The sequence below is a fragment of the Ictidomys tridecemlineatus genome, chromosome 7 (assembly GCF_052094955.1).
Source record: "Ictidomys tridecemlineatus isolate mIctTri1 chromosome 7, mIctTri1.hap1, whole genome shotgun sequence".
NCBI classification, from domain to species: Eukaryota; Metazoa; Chordata; class Mammalia; order Rodentia; family Sciuridae; genus Ictidomys; species Ictidomys tridecemlineatus.
Window position 1 is genome coordinate 7,777,303 of NC_135483.1, and position 15,702 is coordinate 7,793,004.

The following is a 15,702-nucleotide window of genomic DNA, read 5'->3' on the forward strand; positions in this document are numbered from 1 at the left end:
CACTTCCTGGAATATGTGCAAAATTCAATCAGTTCAATAAATAGTGACATTTCAGAATGTGACCAGCTTTTTAATTGGTTCTTTGCTGGGAGATTCTTGTGAGAATTTGACCAATGACTTAGTTTCTAGTATGAATGAGACTGAGGATCTGACTCCTGTCCTGGTCTTACATGTTTGGTTCAAAGGAGATCGACAGCAGCAGCCACTACCCTTCACTGGTGTTTTTGTCCCCTAAATTATTTGTCATTTGCAAATGAAAACATGAAAGAATGATTTTGGCCACTTATCCATTCAGCCAAGGGGATTATGTTACTCATTTTATTTCTTTCTGGCATCTAAAATATCAAGCACTGTTAGGGTCTCTGCATATGTTTTTTCAGTAAATGAGAAAAGTACACTAAGTTTTAATTTTTTACCCTGAAAAACACATACACACACTATTGCTGTTGTGATCCAAAGCTCAGGTGAACTTTGATGGAATGTAAATGCTGGAGACATGTATTGAGGCAGGTGGGCAGGAGAGGAGCCTGACATTCCTGTATGTTATGAACACCTTCTACCTGTCTGTGCTTACAGGTGGTTTGAAATGCCCCGTGTGCAGCTTTGTGTATGGCACCAAATGGGAGTTCAACAGGCACTTGAAGAACAAACACGGCTTGAAGGTGGTGGAAATTGATGGAGACCCCAAGTGGGAGGTAACTTTTTAAAGTATGGTCCTGATTTTGACATTTCTAAACCAAATGACAGACTGGGTATAACTGGGCACAGACACCAATCCTCAGGGCATTGAGATTGTTCATTGGGAAATTTCTGAAACCTTTTATAATTGTGTCTTGGGGTACAGCTGTGTAGGATCTGGGTCATGTATACATTCTTCTTCTGGGTTGAAGTTAGACTCTCCTGTGAATATTTGCATTGACATTTTTAATTCTTCTGTTCACAAATCCAGAGTTTCAGATGTTGCATCTGAGAGAAGGGAAGGCAGGGAGCATATACCATCCTCACTGAAAGAGTTGCAAAGGCCCCACTTCCTGATCAGACCTTCTCTCCCTCCCTGGGGGCTGGTGCTCCTTCCTGCTGCCTTCATTTTTCCCCTTCAGAGTTGGAGCAGTCACCTGGCCCTCTTATCAAATACCAGGTGTCATCTCCGTGGACACAGGCAGGGTTTCTCAAACTCAGCACTGTTGACGTTTGATTTGGGTGAGTCTTCCTTGTGGAAGGCTGTCCTGGGGCTTTCAGGATGTTTGGCTGCATTGTGGGACTCTTCCTACTAGTTAGTACTGCATCGCCCCCTCCCTAGGGCATCTGCTGAGTAAACCAAGAATGTCCGAGGCATAGCATTGTCCGTGTTCCCGGGCTCTCAGGATCACCCTAGAAAACAGAGGGGCCATGGCAGTGCATCCAGTGCTCACTTGAGGAGTCACAGCCCAAACACAGGTTCAGTAAAAATACTGTACAAAACCACCTCCCGCCTCTGTGTATGGTGGACATAAAACATAAATGACTTTCATGTTTAGACTTGGGTCTCAACCCCGAGATGTCTCATTTTATATAGAGATGTAGACGTGCATGTATTCAAAATCCCAAAAGTGTGAACTCGGAAGCACTTTTGTTACCAAGCATTTCAGATAAGGGATGAACAACCGGTGTGTGACGTGGTTAGTATGCAGCCTTACATTTCTCAGGCTTTCAGGCTGAGAGGGCCTGGAATCAGTGATACTTGAGCAGTGAGCACACCAGGGACCAGGTCTTGGTTTCTTTTTCTTTTCTTGGTCCTGGGGATTGAACCCAGGGCAGCTTTAACCCTGACCTGCATCCTCAGCCCTTTTAAATATTTATTTTGAGACAAGGTCTCATGAATTTGCTGAGTGCCTCAATAAGTTGCTGAGGATGGCCTAGAATTTCTTATCCTCCTACCTCAGCTTCCCAAGTTGCTGGGGTTACAGGAATGCACCCCCACGCCCAGCGCAGGTCTTAGTGTCTAGTAGCATTCTCTGATAAGGAATGTAGTTGATCACCGGGCTGAGGCAGAGAATGTATAAGAGGAGGGAGCATATGTGGTACTAGAAATGTGCTCCAGACAGACAGTGATCAAAACAAAACAGAAAAGGAAAGGATGAAAAGGGGATGTATGTCAGAAGGAAACGGGAGGCAACCAGAAAGAGTTCTCAGTGGCCGAAGCTGAAAATTGAGTAACAAAATCAATACTGACCGCGTTGGATTATAACCCAAAGAATGAAGTATTCATGAGTCTGCACTGATATAAATAGGTGATTTAACAAATAAATGGGGGAGAAGGGACTATGCATCCTCGTAGAGGATTCTGGTTAATAAATGTAGACAGATTTGGGGAAATAGAAAAACAGCTCAGGAGTGATGCTGTGGACAAGTTCCCTCTGAGATTGCTGAAACCACCAGGCAGGTGTGTGAGGGAAATAGGATGTTTGCATAACCTCAAGAATTCTCCACCCAAATATTTATTAATTGCAAGGGGAAAGGAAGTTCCTTTAGAGTGGAGCCTGTGGACCTTACACAAGGGCTGGAGGCTGGCATCATCAGTAGTAAAATGTACTGACACTGGTACCAACTGGTTGATGTCACAAGAAGGAGCTTCTCAGACTGTGAGAACCATCAGACATGCCCACGTCCACACGCTAGGCCTGGACTCCTCAGAATTGTCAAGATCATGAGTGACCAGGGAAGCTGTGATTGAATTCCTGTGGGATGGGCTGCCAGCATGGCTCTGCGGTGGAGCGCTGGCCTGGCCAGTGCACGGCCCTGGTACCACACCCACACATGGGATCCAGGGAGGGTCCTGGAAGAGGAAGAACGTGAGGAAGATCCAGTGGAGTCGGGAGAGCCTGACTGCGGCACAGTTTTGACAATGGTGCGGTGACCATTAGAGGATTAGGCTAATAATGCCTAATTTACTCAGAGGGCATGCAGCTCCTGTCTAAGTCCACAGTTACTTCAAAATAAAGTAGTTATGGAGAATAAAGAGGTGGGCATTGTGCATGGGGAAGGGGGAAGGTGAGGAGGACAGGGAGGGCTGCCTCTCCAGCACCCTGGGGTGTGGCTCTCACTGTGACATCATGGACAAATGCTACATAGGAATGAACATTGAACTTCAAAAAAGTGAGTCCTAAACATCGAGAGAAGGGGAAATGAATGATTCTAGCTGTTCCTCAAGTTGGTGGCATAACAACAGACAGGAACTGTTTTGAGAGCCTTTAAAACAGTAATTGGATTGTACCTTCCTTAGGGGACATAACCTAAAGGCAAAAAGAATTGTACTCTTTTCCATTACTTCCTGTTGGTGGTGGTAGGGATGATACTGTTATTCTGAAGCTGTTAGTACTTAGTAAACACAGTGGAATACATAAAATACATTTAATTTTATAAGTTTATAGTGCTGTTTGGGAAAAACAGCTCAGACACCTTTATAGGATGCTAGAGAATCAGCTCTTTATTTTGAAAGTTGGTAATAAAAGCCAGGAATAAGCAATTAGCCTACCTTTAAAAAAAGAAAAACCCACCAGTGTGAGCATAACCAAAGATTTGGTGAGGGGAAGTTTTTCCTGTAGAAAATTACAATTTTGCAACCTTGTAATGATGCTGTGGGTCCAGCAGGGAGTGTCAGTCACTGCCAGTACTACACAAGAGAGCCACGCAATGCACGTGCAGTGCCACCCTGAAGCACTCGTGCCAGGAGGGGACTCTGCTCTGATCGTGCCTCAGCATCATACTCCCAGCTGGTGGCAACTAGGGACGGAGGGACAGGTTGACTGTCCAGGGTGATGTGCTCGGCCGGTCAGGGTATTGGACCTGTGAGGCACTGCCTTCTTGCTTCAACAAACAGTCCCCAGAGGGAAGGCCAGCAAGGAGAGCACATGTGGGGTTTAAAAGTCCTCTGAGATGGACCGTCACTTCTCAGGAATGACTTTTACTCAGGTTTGGTTTGAACCAGCAGTTAAAGCTGGTTAAAGATAATTGGGAAAATTTGAATATTACCTAGACACCAATAATATTCAGGGCTTATTGCTGAGTTTTTGAGGGTGACAGTGGAATTAAACTTATGTTTTGGAAGAGTTTTAGCTTTTAGATACATTCTAAAATATTTATAGAAGAAAAGATGATTCCTGGATTCACTTCAAAATAATCCAAAGGCAGGGCATGAAATGTGTGTGGGGAAACCCTGCCTGCCATGAGTTGATGACTGTCAGACTGGGTGACGGGGACATGGAGGTTGATTGCACTCATCTCTCTGCTTTTGAGTATGTTGGCTTTTTTTTTTTTTTTTTGTAATTTTTAAATTCAGTATGAACTTCTGAGTGACAGACTTTGAGTCCTGCCTCTATCTTCTACAAACTGCTTGACCTTGAGCTGTTGTTAAACCTGTGCCTTGGTCCTCATCTGAACAGTAGGCTAATAATGCCTGAGAGGCTTAGTGGGTTGGAGAAGGCTGTGTAAGTGCTGGGCTCTGCCTCTGGCCCCAGGAAGCCCTGAGTACTGCTGGTGAGGCTAGTGTCCTCAGCTCAGGCTCTGTCTGTGGGGACACGGCTAATCCCCTGGTGTTTCAGAGGCATGCTGCAAGGATTTGCTTTCTTGAACTAAAGAGATGTGGCTTGGTTGTGATGCAAAGCTTGTTCCATCCTGGTCACTGGTCACTGGTCAATGCATGCAGCAGGCCTCCCTTCCAGCAGTTTCCACCTTAAGCAGAGCAAAACCAGTTGACACAAAGCCCTATCCTTGACCCCACAAGTGAGACAGTCGAGCAGCCAATAAGCTGGGCCCTGTGGTCGCCAGGGACTAACATGTTGCCTATTCTAGGAGTTTGGGCTCTCTGGCTCTCAGAAATGCCTTACAAAGGCAGGTACAGGATTCTGTCTTGAAATTATTCAAATGAACTGTATTTGGAAAAAATCCTAGTTTTTTAGAAGGTCAAATTTTTATAAATAAATTTCTAAAATGTCTTTTCTTTCATTAAAATTATATTTTTCTCTTGAAAACCAAAAACAAAGAGCGCTGTACTAATATGCAGTCCCCAGAATGAGGTGGCATTCCATGTGTGTGCCGTTCTTTGGCAGGCTCAGGCAGGCCTGGGTCCAGTGTTAGCTAAGACATGGCTCAGTGGCTCCTAGGGGAAATGCCTTTCTTTTTGTTGATTTCTGCATTCATCAGGTATTTATTGGGAGTCTCTTGGGTCAGCCTGGAAAAACCTAAATGGAGCTGGCCAGCTGGCTGTGAAAGGACAGGTGCCTGGCCTGCTGGCCTCCGTCAGCTCCCAGCGAGTGCTTATAGAGCATGACTGTGGGAGCTCCTGTAAGCCTCCTCGGAGGTCTTCCTTTTTCTCCTTCCTTGGTGACAGTCCTGCCTCCTGCCTCATAGCTCTGCTCCTATGCCCAGCCCGACCTGAAGGAGACCATTGCTTTTATCCAGCTCTGTGAAAATTCTCCCCACTTCTCCCCTGCTGTCCCTCTCTGTACCTGTGAACGTCCTTCCCCATCATAAGTGCTGATCTAGCACAGATGGCTGTCTTGTAGTGAGTTTTGTTTATCGTACCTTCACACAGCTAACGGAATGGCGTGAACAGCTGGGATGCACTGGATTTCCCACACGCTGGCACCCAGGCTCCGCATGTCTTGTACTTACCCATCCCCCCCTTTCTTCTCCTCCTCCCTACTGTTGGCTGCTCAGTTGCCTCTCTTAGCCCCATGGCCTGAGGTCCCGTGTAAGGGGCAGATTCGTCGAGGCATTGGTAGCAATGGGAGGAGATGGGGAAGCCACTGGTAGTGCATGTGCAAGAATAATAAGCATGCTGTTCTCTGACTGTGAGCAGCATCCTCTGCTCTTCCTCCTGCAAGAACGAGGAACAAGAAGCTTCCACCAGAGCTGGTTTTAAAACCTTGGTACTTGCAAAGAGAAGGTTTCTCTTTGGGATTATTTATTGGAGCAACTGTTTTCTTAGGAAAGCTAGGTAAATGAGATGTTGCCAGTGTTGCTTTGTCTCAGTACATTGTCTTAAAGCCCCTGGGGGTTGGTCAGCCTGTTAGAAGACCACTTAGGTTTTGTCTTTATTTTAGCCAGCAACAGAAACATCTGAGGAGCCCTCGACCCAGTATCTCCACATCACAGAGGCCGAAGAAGATGTTCAGGGGACGCAGGCAGCTGTGGCTGCACTCCAGGACCTGAGATACACCTCTGAGAATGGTGAGGGCAAGTCTGTGGACACCCAGAGTGGGCCTGGATGAGTGAACTGTGAGTGAATGGTGTTCGTCCATGGACCCTGCAGGGGTAGTCTGGCGCAAGGCCTCTGGCCCTGGACAGGTTGCAGATAGAGCCCCGGTGGCAGAGGCAAACTCTCGAGGCTGTTGTTTTCTTTTTTGGTGACTCAGTGACAGGTCTGTGAAATGGGGATAGAAGCACAATGCTGTCTCTTCATAGTTGCTCGAGGTTTTGAAAGGTTTCTAGAGAGAATGCTTAGTAAACTATAAAGTACTATACAAATATTTCTCTTGTCAAAACAAGCAACTATGGAGAACCCGTGCATCCTTTGGAAGAGGCCCTGTGAAGCACCCAGAGGGGAGGGTCCAGTTTTGCCGTGGGTGCCCTTCATAGGCCCTGATGGTCTTCTGTGTGCTTCTTCCTCCTAAGGTGACCGGCTCGACCCCACGGCCGTAAACATCCTGCAGCAGATCATCGAGCTGGGCAGTGAGACACATGATGCCACCGCCGTTGCCTCCGTGGTTGCCATGGCACCTGGGACAGTGACCGTGGTGAAGCAGGTAAGGGTCCCCTCTGGGAAACCCCTGCTCCCTGTGTCACTGCACGTCCTCTGTCCTCTTATGTGGCCTGGGCATTAACTTGCCTGGGGGTAGCTTGGGACAGAACTGGTCTAAGCTGGCGCATCTTCTCCTGCTTTGATGATCACAGGGTTGCATCTTCAGTAGGTCTCTGTAGGGGCAGGGCTCGGGGGAGAGGCACAGTATATTTCAGAACACTCTAGGAACGCTTCATTTGTTTAATTTCAAAGCATTTCAGAATGAAAAGGAACATGATGTGGACGTGTGGCTGCATCTGTGGTGAAAAGCAAAGCCTTCTTTGCTTGAGGCCTCAGCAGACAGTGGGCCAGTGGGAAGTGTGGGGACAGCTACAGAGGCCCAGCAGATTTCCCCACAGACTGCCCTTTTTAAATAGTAAGCATCATCTGTTCAGATCCACACAGGCTAGGAGAAGAGCCATCAGCTTCCGTAGAAAGGTCACACCGATTGGCTCAGTGCCTCGTGTCCTGAGCTGGACTTCCCGTCGGCACAGGGCACCCTTCCACCTATTCACACTTGTCTGTCCGTCTGCTGTCTCCTGCTTCACTTCATAAACGACTTAAGCTGGCTTACACAAGTACTTTCAAGACAGAAGCACAAATGACAAACGTCAGAACCAGGGAAAAATATAATTTAGAATCAAAGTTCAAGTTCATGGTGGAGTTGGAAGTGCAGAGCATGGAGTTTTGTACAGCTCATGGTGCTTCCTTGGAGTCACTGGGAAGTGTTTACCAGGTGCCTGTTTCAGGTGGTATTCTGGTTGCTGGGGCTTCCGGTGGAAGCAGTGCCACCTTGGTGGTTACTCTCTGGCAGGGAACAGGACAAACTCATGAATGAACCAGCAGGCCAAAAAGGGTGGTCAAGGCAAACCAGCAAGTGGGGAGAGGCAGGAAGGGAAGGGTGGGATGGAGGTGAGGGACAGGGGCTCTTCTATGAAGGGTCATGGGGGGCACCTGCAAGAGGTGTGGGCTACCTGAGCTATCCAAACTTGACTGTAAATTTGGTTGTGAATTTTACAACTGAAAACAAGGAAACATGAAACAGTCAACAGAGGAAAGGGGCAAGCTTGGCCTTGACAGGTAGGGATAATTGTTACTGTGGCTCTCATGTGTACCCAAGGCTGTGTCCTGGCGACCTGCCTTTGGTGAGTCCCCAGTGAGCCTCCCCGTATGGTCTTCATGACTTCCCTAAGTGTGCTCAGGGCATGGCTCAAAGCATGACATTCACGCCAAGAACATTCTGGCTCAACTCTAAACTTCTTGGTGCATAGAGCAGAATTAGTTCTCCAGAGCAATGTTTGGATTATGTGTCCTGCATACCTCCTCCAGGGTGGTATTTCCCTCAAGAAGGTCCTGGAGGGAAGTTGGACAGTAGGCAGCTGAGTGCTTCAGCCTGCTGTGACCTGGGGTTCTGCACTAGCTGAAAGCAGACCGTGTCCTTCCGGGCTCTGGATTTTCAGCTTTCATTGGCATGTACCGGGTTGCAGTCTCAGATTGTCTTGTCTCTTCTGGAGCTTGGCGTTTGCATCTTGGCATGTAGAGTGCTGAGCTAGACTTGGTGTTTCAGGAAGGTCTAATTGGTCCTCCCATCCAGAGTGTCAGGAGGACTTTGGATGTTTCTGACAGGCCAGATGCTTTTGAGGATGTGGGAAGGTGCTACTGATAGTGATTTGTGTCTTCTTTCTAAGAACAGCATTGATTTGCTGCTACTCAGGGGAATGATTTATTGAGCACCCGCGACGGTGCCGTGATACACGAGGTCGCCGTGTAGGATACAGCGTAGATGTGCTTCCAGGCATTAGACAGACAGCTCAGCAAGCATCCGCTACAACCAGTGTAAACAAGGAAAAGGTATGTGCAGGAGAAAGCAGCCGCCCTGGAGAGCCTTCTCTTCCGTGAGCACAGGGCAATGTGACACTGGGGAACTGTGGGGAGGAGATGCTATGGCAGTGTGTTTGCAGGAGCTCGTGTCCGCCTGGCCTAGCCCAGCTCACAGTGGCTGTTGGTACACAGCAGGTGGGAAGGTGGATGGATGGACTGATGGGCAGGTGGACATTAAACACCCATGCCCCTAGCAGAGGTGTTTGAAAGGCTGTCACCTCTCCCAGGTGAAAGAATTCCCCTGAATTCATTTGTTCCATCATATAAATTGAAGGATAGTTTTTTTCTTCAGTTGAACTCTGATTTAGGACTTTCTTAGTTGGGAAGTCATATCTGCCTAATGAGTGTCCTGAGCCACTCTCCTCCTGTACGTGCTGGGCAGAACTGTGCCCTCCTCTCTCTGCCCCTTGGGGAGCATGGCCTTGTGTTGGGGACATCCTCTTGTTCCTTCCAAGACCTCACAGAGTAGCTGCTCAATAAGTGTTCGTTAAGTAGACTTGACTATGCTGTGGGTTTCATGTTTTGATTCTCCAGTTGTATCCTGTACGTCAGTACTGGACAGAACAAAGGCAAACTTCCACCAGGCCCCGTGTTGCACATCTGTGGTCCCAGCACCTCTTGGGGCTGAGACAGGAGGATCCAGAGTTCAAACCAGCCTCAGCAAAAGCGGGGCACTAAGCAACTCTAAATAAAATACAAAATAGGGCCTGGGGATGTGGCTCAGTGGTCGAGGGCCCCTGAGCTCAGTCCCTGGTACTAAAAAAAAAAAGAAAAAAACAGCAAAACAGATACCTCATCCCAAAGCACGTGGTGCAGTATTGAAACCTGAACAGAGGTTTGGATGCACTGTTGTGGAGCAGATTGAAAGAGCTTTCTAAAATTCCCTGCTTTATATGCATCTTCTGTTAGGCCAAAAATGAACTGTTGATTCTTTATGTTCAAAAGTGTCCAGATTTCCTTCTCATATGCACAAAGCACTATGTACACTATTCTTAATTTTCCCCATGATCTACTTTTTCATTTGTTGTTTTTAGATATACAGGGTAGTCGGTGTATTTAGACACACTATACATACATAGAGTGCAACCCGCTCCAACTTGGATCCCATTCTTGTGGTCGTACATGACGTGGAGTCACACTGGTCTCACATTCATATGTGAGCAGAGCAAAGTTATGTCCCATTCATTTCACTGTCTTATTCCCATCCCCCTCCCTTCCCTTCATTCCCCTTTGTCTAATCCAACCCTACCACCCCTTACCCTTTACTGTGTGTTAGCATCCACAAATCAGAAAGGACATTCAGCCTCTTGTTTTTAGGGACTGGCTTAATTTTGCTTACCATGATATTCTCCATCTCCATTCATTTACCAGCAAATGCCATAATTTCATTCTTCTTTATGGCAGAGTAATATTCCCTTGTATATTTTTACCACATTTTCATTACCATCCACCTGTTGAAGGGCACCTAGGCTGGCTCCATAGCTTGCCTATTGTGAATTGACCTGCTATAAACATTGATGAGGATGCGTCACTGTCCAGTAATATTAATATCACCATTCATCACTGGTAATTCAAAGTGATTCACATCACGTATTTGAGATTAGGGCTTAGCAGTACTCAGAAGGAAGAAGAACTCTGGCCATTGCCAGGGAAGAAAATAAGGGCAGGCCTGTGGGGAGGCTGAGTATGGGGCAGTGGGGGCTAAGGAGAATCTTTTGTTTCTGCTTCTTCTTACTTCTTGAAGAGACATGGACGAGATGGAGCCCATGGTTGGACCATCTGAGTCCTCACTGGATGCAGAAGTGTGTCCTGTGGACCCGCCACTTCCATTTCCTCGTGTGTCGGCAATGCTGCCTCTGCACTGGGGACGTTTCAGTGAACAGTAGGATGAACGCGGCGGTCGCAGCGCTCACGTGGCCGTCGAGGAACGTGAAGTCCAGTGCGCGTAATATGTGGTGCATTTTTCTGGTGCGTCGGAGGTGAAGGGTGCACAGGAAGGAAGGACAGTGTAGGCCCCGAAGAGCCTATCATCACAGAGGGCAGGGGATCCGCCAGGGGATGTGGCCAAGTGCAGTTGTTTCTCTGCAGCATATGTCATCAGCAGGGCCAGCCTGCCTGCCTTCCCGTCTCAGGGTGTTATTGTGAGGAACAGGACTACCTTTTCACAGCACAGCTTCCTCCTGCCAAGGTCAAGAGGATTTGACTGGATACATTTATGATAATCCAGGAGCTTTTTATTCTTAAAAATCTGTTGTTGTTTCTTCTTATAGAATTTTTCTTATTATGGGGGACACTGGGTGCTTTGTGGGTGTTGACCCCCGAGGGTGAGGGACGGTCTCTCTGGGAGAAGGTCTCTGTATGGCAAGTGAAATGGTTCAGATGGTCTGCTGTTCATTGTGTAGCTTTTACAAAACCAGGTAACTCGGCGAGATGACCTTTCAGTCCAGATGTCACACGCGCTCTGCCCAGGACCTTCCCCTGTGTGTGGGGCCTCACCTCATGTAGCTCAGCCCAGCTGACGCTGTCCAGTGGCCTGTGCTTTGCCGAGCTCCCTTCCAGCAGCCGGTCACTGTTGCTCCTCTGCTGAGACTGTGAGAAAGCATATTCCTTTAACGAGAATGATCCAGAGACTCAGCACCCACAGGGTGTGGGCGAATGAGCCAACGGCTCCTGGGATGGCGGAGGCTGACACATCCCAAGACAGCATCAGCAAGCTGAGGTCCAAGAGCCTGTTGTGGTTTTGGTTTGGAGGCTGGCATGTTTCAGCTGGAGACCAAAATCAGAGAAGACAATGCCCAGCTCGAAGTCGGCTCAGCAGAAGGAATCCCTTCTGATTTGGGGCTCTCCACACTGTGACGAGGTACCCTGTAGTGAATCCTCCTCACCACGGAGCAAAGAGAGCTTTTCACTTATGATTTCAGAGGTTCAGAGCCTAAGACTGGGCGGACCCACGGGTGGCCTCTGGTGAGAGCATGTCTAGGAATCTCCCCCAGTGACCCTGGGACCACCTGTAAGTGCCACCACTTCTCTGTACTGCCAACTGTTGACCAGCCTTCAGTTATAGGCCTTCGAGGGACACCCAAACCAGTGTCACAGCCAGGGCAGCACGGCAGCCTCTTTACTCTCTTGGAGTCTGAGACTGATGAGATCCGCCCTCTGCTTCAGCTCGGTCCGCCAGTTAGTCTCCCCAAAAGCACTCTCACGGTCACATCTAGAGTAACATGTGGTCAAATACCTGGACACCTTGTGGCCAGTCAGGTTGACACTCAAAGAGTGCAGGGCTCTGTTTGCCAGGGGAAGGTGTTAGTTCGTCCAGGGGTTATTACTCACTTGGGTGAATTCTCGGGTGTCACGGAGGCGATCTTGGTGCACAGATTTCCTGGTGTTCGGGAACTGCAGGGATGCGCACATGTGTTGGCAGCTCCGTACTGCTATCGCAGTTGACACCTTGGTTCAGGGCCCAGGAACCTTGGGTTATACAGGTACCTGAGAGTCAGTTCAGGAGCTGCTGTCACAGTCATAGCGACCCCAGGGTCCTCGGTGGAGCACCTGCATCCTGTTGTAAGCAACCAGCGCTTGGCGTCCTAATTGCCTTCCACAGGAGTAAATACCTCACACCCAATCTCTGACCACACAGGGCCACTCGCCGGCAGCCCTAGAGCCACCTGCCCTGGCTCGTGTGTGGAGAGGCGTCCATTCCCAGCTCTCCACAGTGCCCCCGGCATTGCCACTCTTCCGTTTAGTGCTTTCCTTCCTGTGCTAAGTGTTTCAAGCTGTCTGCTGGTGCCTTGTGGTAGAGAGCAGCAGGAAGGAGTAATGAAGTCTGCTCTGACCTCAGGCACCCCTCAGCCTGGCCCCCTTCACAATCCCAGCGTGCTTCCCATGTACCAAGCTGTTGATTTAAAAATAAATAAATAAATAAACAAATCAAGGCCAGAAAACTCATGTTGGTATCTAATTGCCATTGTAACAATGTTGTGGGATGGGGCCTTAGAGAGGGGACTCAGTTATGGGGTCACCACCCTCCTAAAGAAAGTCAGGCTTTTAAGAGTAGGTTGGTCATCTCAGAATCTCTCTCTCCCTCTCTCATCTAACGTGCTTGCTTGCCTTTCTGCATGTCCTGGTGCAGTAAGGAGACCTTCACCAGTTGCGCCCTGATCATAGACTTCCCAGTCTCTGGAGCTTGAGCCAAATGTAGCTCTTTTCTGGAACTTAGGCAGGCTATGGCATCTGTTATAGCAGCAGGAAAAAAAAAAGCAAGTCGTCAGGAATCCCAGCTCTGCCCACATCAGCCCGCCTTCTCCCAGCTGCTGCTGCTCTTGTCATCCTCAGGTGGTGGCTGTGGGTTGGCCCTGGAGGCTGAGGCCGAGGCGGGGAGCAGGTACCCCCAGCTCAGTGTGCAGAGCTTAGTCCACGAAGCCATTCTGGTGCTTACTAGGAAACCTGTGTTGGTTACTCGTCAGCACTGGGTCACTGTTATTTGCAGCTTGTTGTTTTTGCAGGGAAATGTAATCTACTTTTCTCCTAAGCCAGTTGGCAAAAGACCTGTGTATCTAGTCTGCCCTGTTAGAACTCCAGGCCCAAGCCTTCGGGTCCCTGAGCCCCTTTCTCACAGTGCGTCTGGACCAGGGCAGCTGCTGGGAAGACGCTGCCCTCAGAGGGACTTCTCAAGTGAAGCCTCTGGCCTGAGAGAAGCCTGGTACCCCAGGAGGTGTCTGCAAGGGGAGCCCAGACCTGGGCCCTCCCTGGGGGCAGTGGTGAGCATTTCATGATTGTAGCACAACAGAGGAATATGGAAAGGGGTTTACGTGAGGCTTCAAAGTCTGCTTTCACTATCACTTTCTAAAACAACCACTCTGTTGTATTAATCTGATTGTAAATATGTCGCAAAAGGCCTGGCGGAAGAACTCTTGAAAGATCCTCGTCCAGGAGATAGTGTCCATCTGAATTGCCTTAAAGGGGGACCTGGGTGAAACCTCTTCTCTTATCTCGCTCAGTAGGACTGGGTGAAGTCCTTCCTTTTTCCATTATCTGTTCACGCTCCACTATCTGATGAGGAAATGGAATTTCACCTTTTTTGTTCCCACGGAGGCACTTTTTTGAGGCATACTGTAGACAACCTCTCCTGACTTACAGGTGCTCCACATAGTGGAGATAAAAGGGGAGGTGTCCCTAGCTTGTCTCCCCCTCCTGTTTCTTTCCCCTTCAGAGCCTGCCCTGCTGTGTGGTATCCTGTTGCCTGTGTGGCCACAGCTTGTCCTAACAGCAGGTGGATGCCCAGTACCCTCAATTGTGCCATTCGCTCTACTTACAGTTTTTGGTCATTGTTATGGTTCCTCTAAGGATTCTTCCTAGAAGATAAAGAAGAAACGTGCTCACCCACACATGCACACACCTGCACCCACACGTACACCTTATGCATCTCTCTAGGGGAGCTCATTGCTTCAGGAGGACAGTTACACTAAGTTAACCAGGCCGCGGCTCACAGCTATCTGCCCCCTGACAACATCTAGTTGTTGGGGCAATCTGACCTCAGGCAAGGTCCCAGGGAGGCCATTGTGGATGCTTGTGGCCCACAGAATTCATGTGTTAAAGTCCGGCCCCCAATGTGCTGGGCGGGGCTGGGAGGCCAAGACTTTGGAAGGTGATTAGGTCCTGAGGATGGAGCCCCCATGAGTAAAATCGCTTTCCTTAGAAGAGAGGGCCAAAGCGCTAGCTCACACTCCTTCCACCAGTGAGAACACAAGGCGGTCAGCTGTCCACACCCTAGAAGGGGGCCTCCCAAGCCCAACCATGCTGGCACCCTGACCTCAGCCTTTCAGTCCCCAGCACTGTGAGAAATGGCCCAGTGCTGTGTGTGAGCCACCCGTTTAAGGAGCTTTGTTACAGCAGCCTGAGCTGAGGAAGGCAGAGGCCAGTTGGAACGGCTGATGCAAAAGGAGAGCTGGGCCCGGAGCTTGAACAAGAAGCACGTGCAGATCTGGGCACAGGCCCAGAGAGAGTCGCGTGTGGTGGGTCTTCACATCTGAGAGGAAGCCACAGTGAGCGAGGAGAGGTGGGCCCCATCATCGGGTGAATGGGAGTGGCACCCTGTGGGTGACAGCATGGGACCTTAGACTCCTGCACCAGCCCCTGTGGGGCAGGATCAGAGCTGCATGGGGCTCAAAGTAAGAAGGGGTTGACGGTCTCTTTTTCTGTCCATGGATCTGTTTGCTACTGATATCTTCATTAAGTTTGTTAAGTGTGCCAGGCGATTTAGGTGGAGGGTGTTTCATTATGAAAACATATTTCAGACCACCCTGTGGCCCTGTCGCCCTGGGTTTGGATTCCTGCCTCGGCTAGGCGGGGCTCTGGCGGCACAGGGAGGAGCCCAGCCTGGCTCTCACCTGCTTCACTCTCTTCTTCCACTCCACTGTCCAGCAGGCCTCCTCTGGGGTCTTGTGGGGGCTTGAGGTCCTCATGTCTGAGGACAGGGAGAGAAACTGCTAGAGGAAGCAGACTGCTGGACTAGGGGGAAGTCGGCCCAGAAAAGACACCCCGGCTTCCCCAGCTGGCATGGAGAGGGCACCTCAGGGTGGCAGGCGAGGCAGAGGCAATCGCATCCTGCCTCTTGACCCACACCTGCATCAGGCTGACACGGCGTGGGCAGAGAGGAAAGTGGGGCCTGCAGGGATGGTTACTGGGGTGGTTTTGTGAAGACCGGGCATGTGGGTGCCTCTCCCTGAGGGCGTGCAGCAGGATGGCCCACACTGCAGCAAGGGCATTGGTGGGAGGAGAAGAGCAGGCCTGACCCTGAGGGGATCTCCAGGCTGGGTAGAGACCAGGGAGGAGCGGCCCCCATGTGAGTGCCTGGCAATGACACGGAGCCCTGCGTGCAGCGTCTGGCACCAAGAGAAATGGGAATGCAGAGTCTGTGTGCTTAAAGGTCAGCAAAGTAAAGAGCCATGCACGGTAAGCCTGTCTAAATAGCAGCAGACACTCTCCAGTCAGCTGCCGCCGCC

The 15,702-nt window shown here is 49.5% G+C and overlaps 1 protein-coding gene across 6 annotated transcripts in view; it reads left to right on the forward strand.

Moving 5' to 3' along the window:
- Positions 1–15,702, forward strand: part of Zfat (zinc finger and AT-hook domain containing) — a 175,582-nt gene that overhangs the window by 145,018 nt on the left and 14,862 nt on the right. For 5 of the 6 annotated variants that reach the window (XM_078016678.1, XM_078016677.1, XM_013357407.4 and 2 more), the window contains 3 exons: positions 577–695; positions 6,084–6,210; positions 6,655–6,785. In XM_078016678.1, coding sequence (XP_077872804.1) covers positions 577–695; positions 6,084–6,210; positions 6,655–6,785 — 377 coding nt within the window. Of the gene's footprint in view, positions 1–576; positions 696–6,083; positions 6,211–6,654; positions 6,786–15,702 lie in introns of those variants that run through there. The other variant, XR_013423768.1, reaches the window with a different exon arrangement.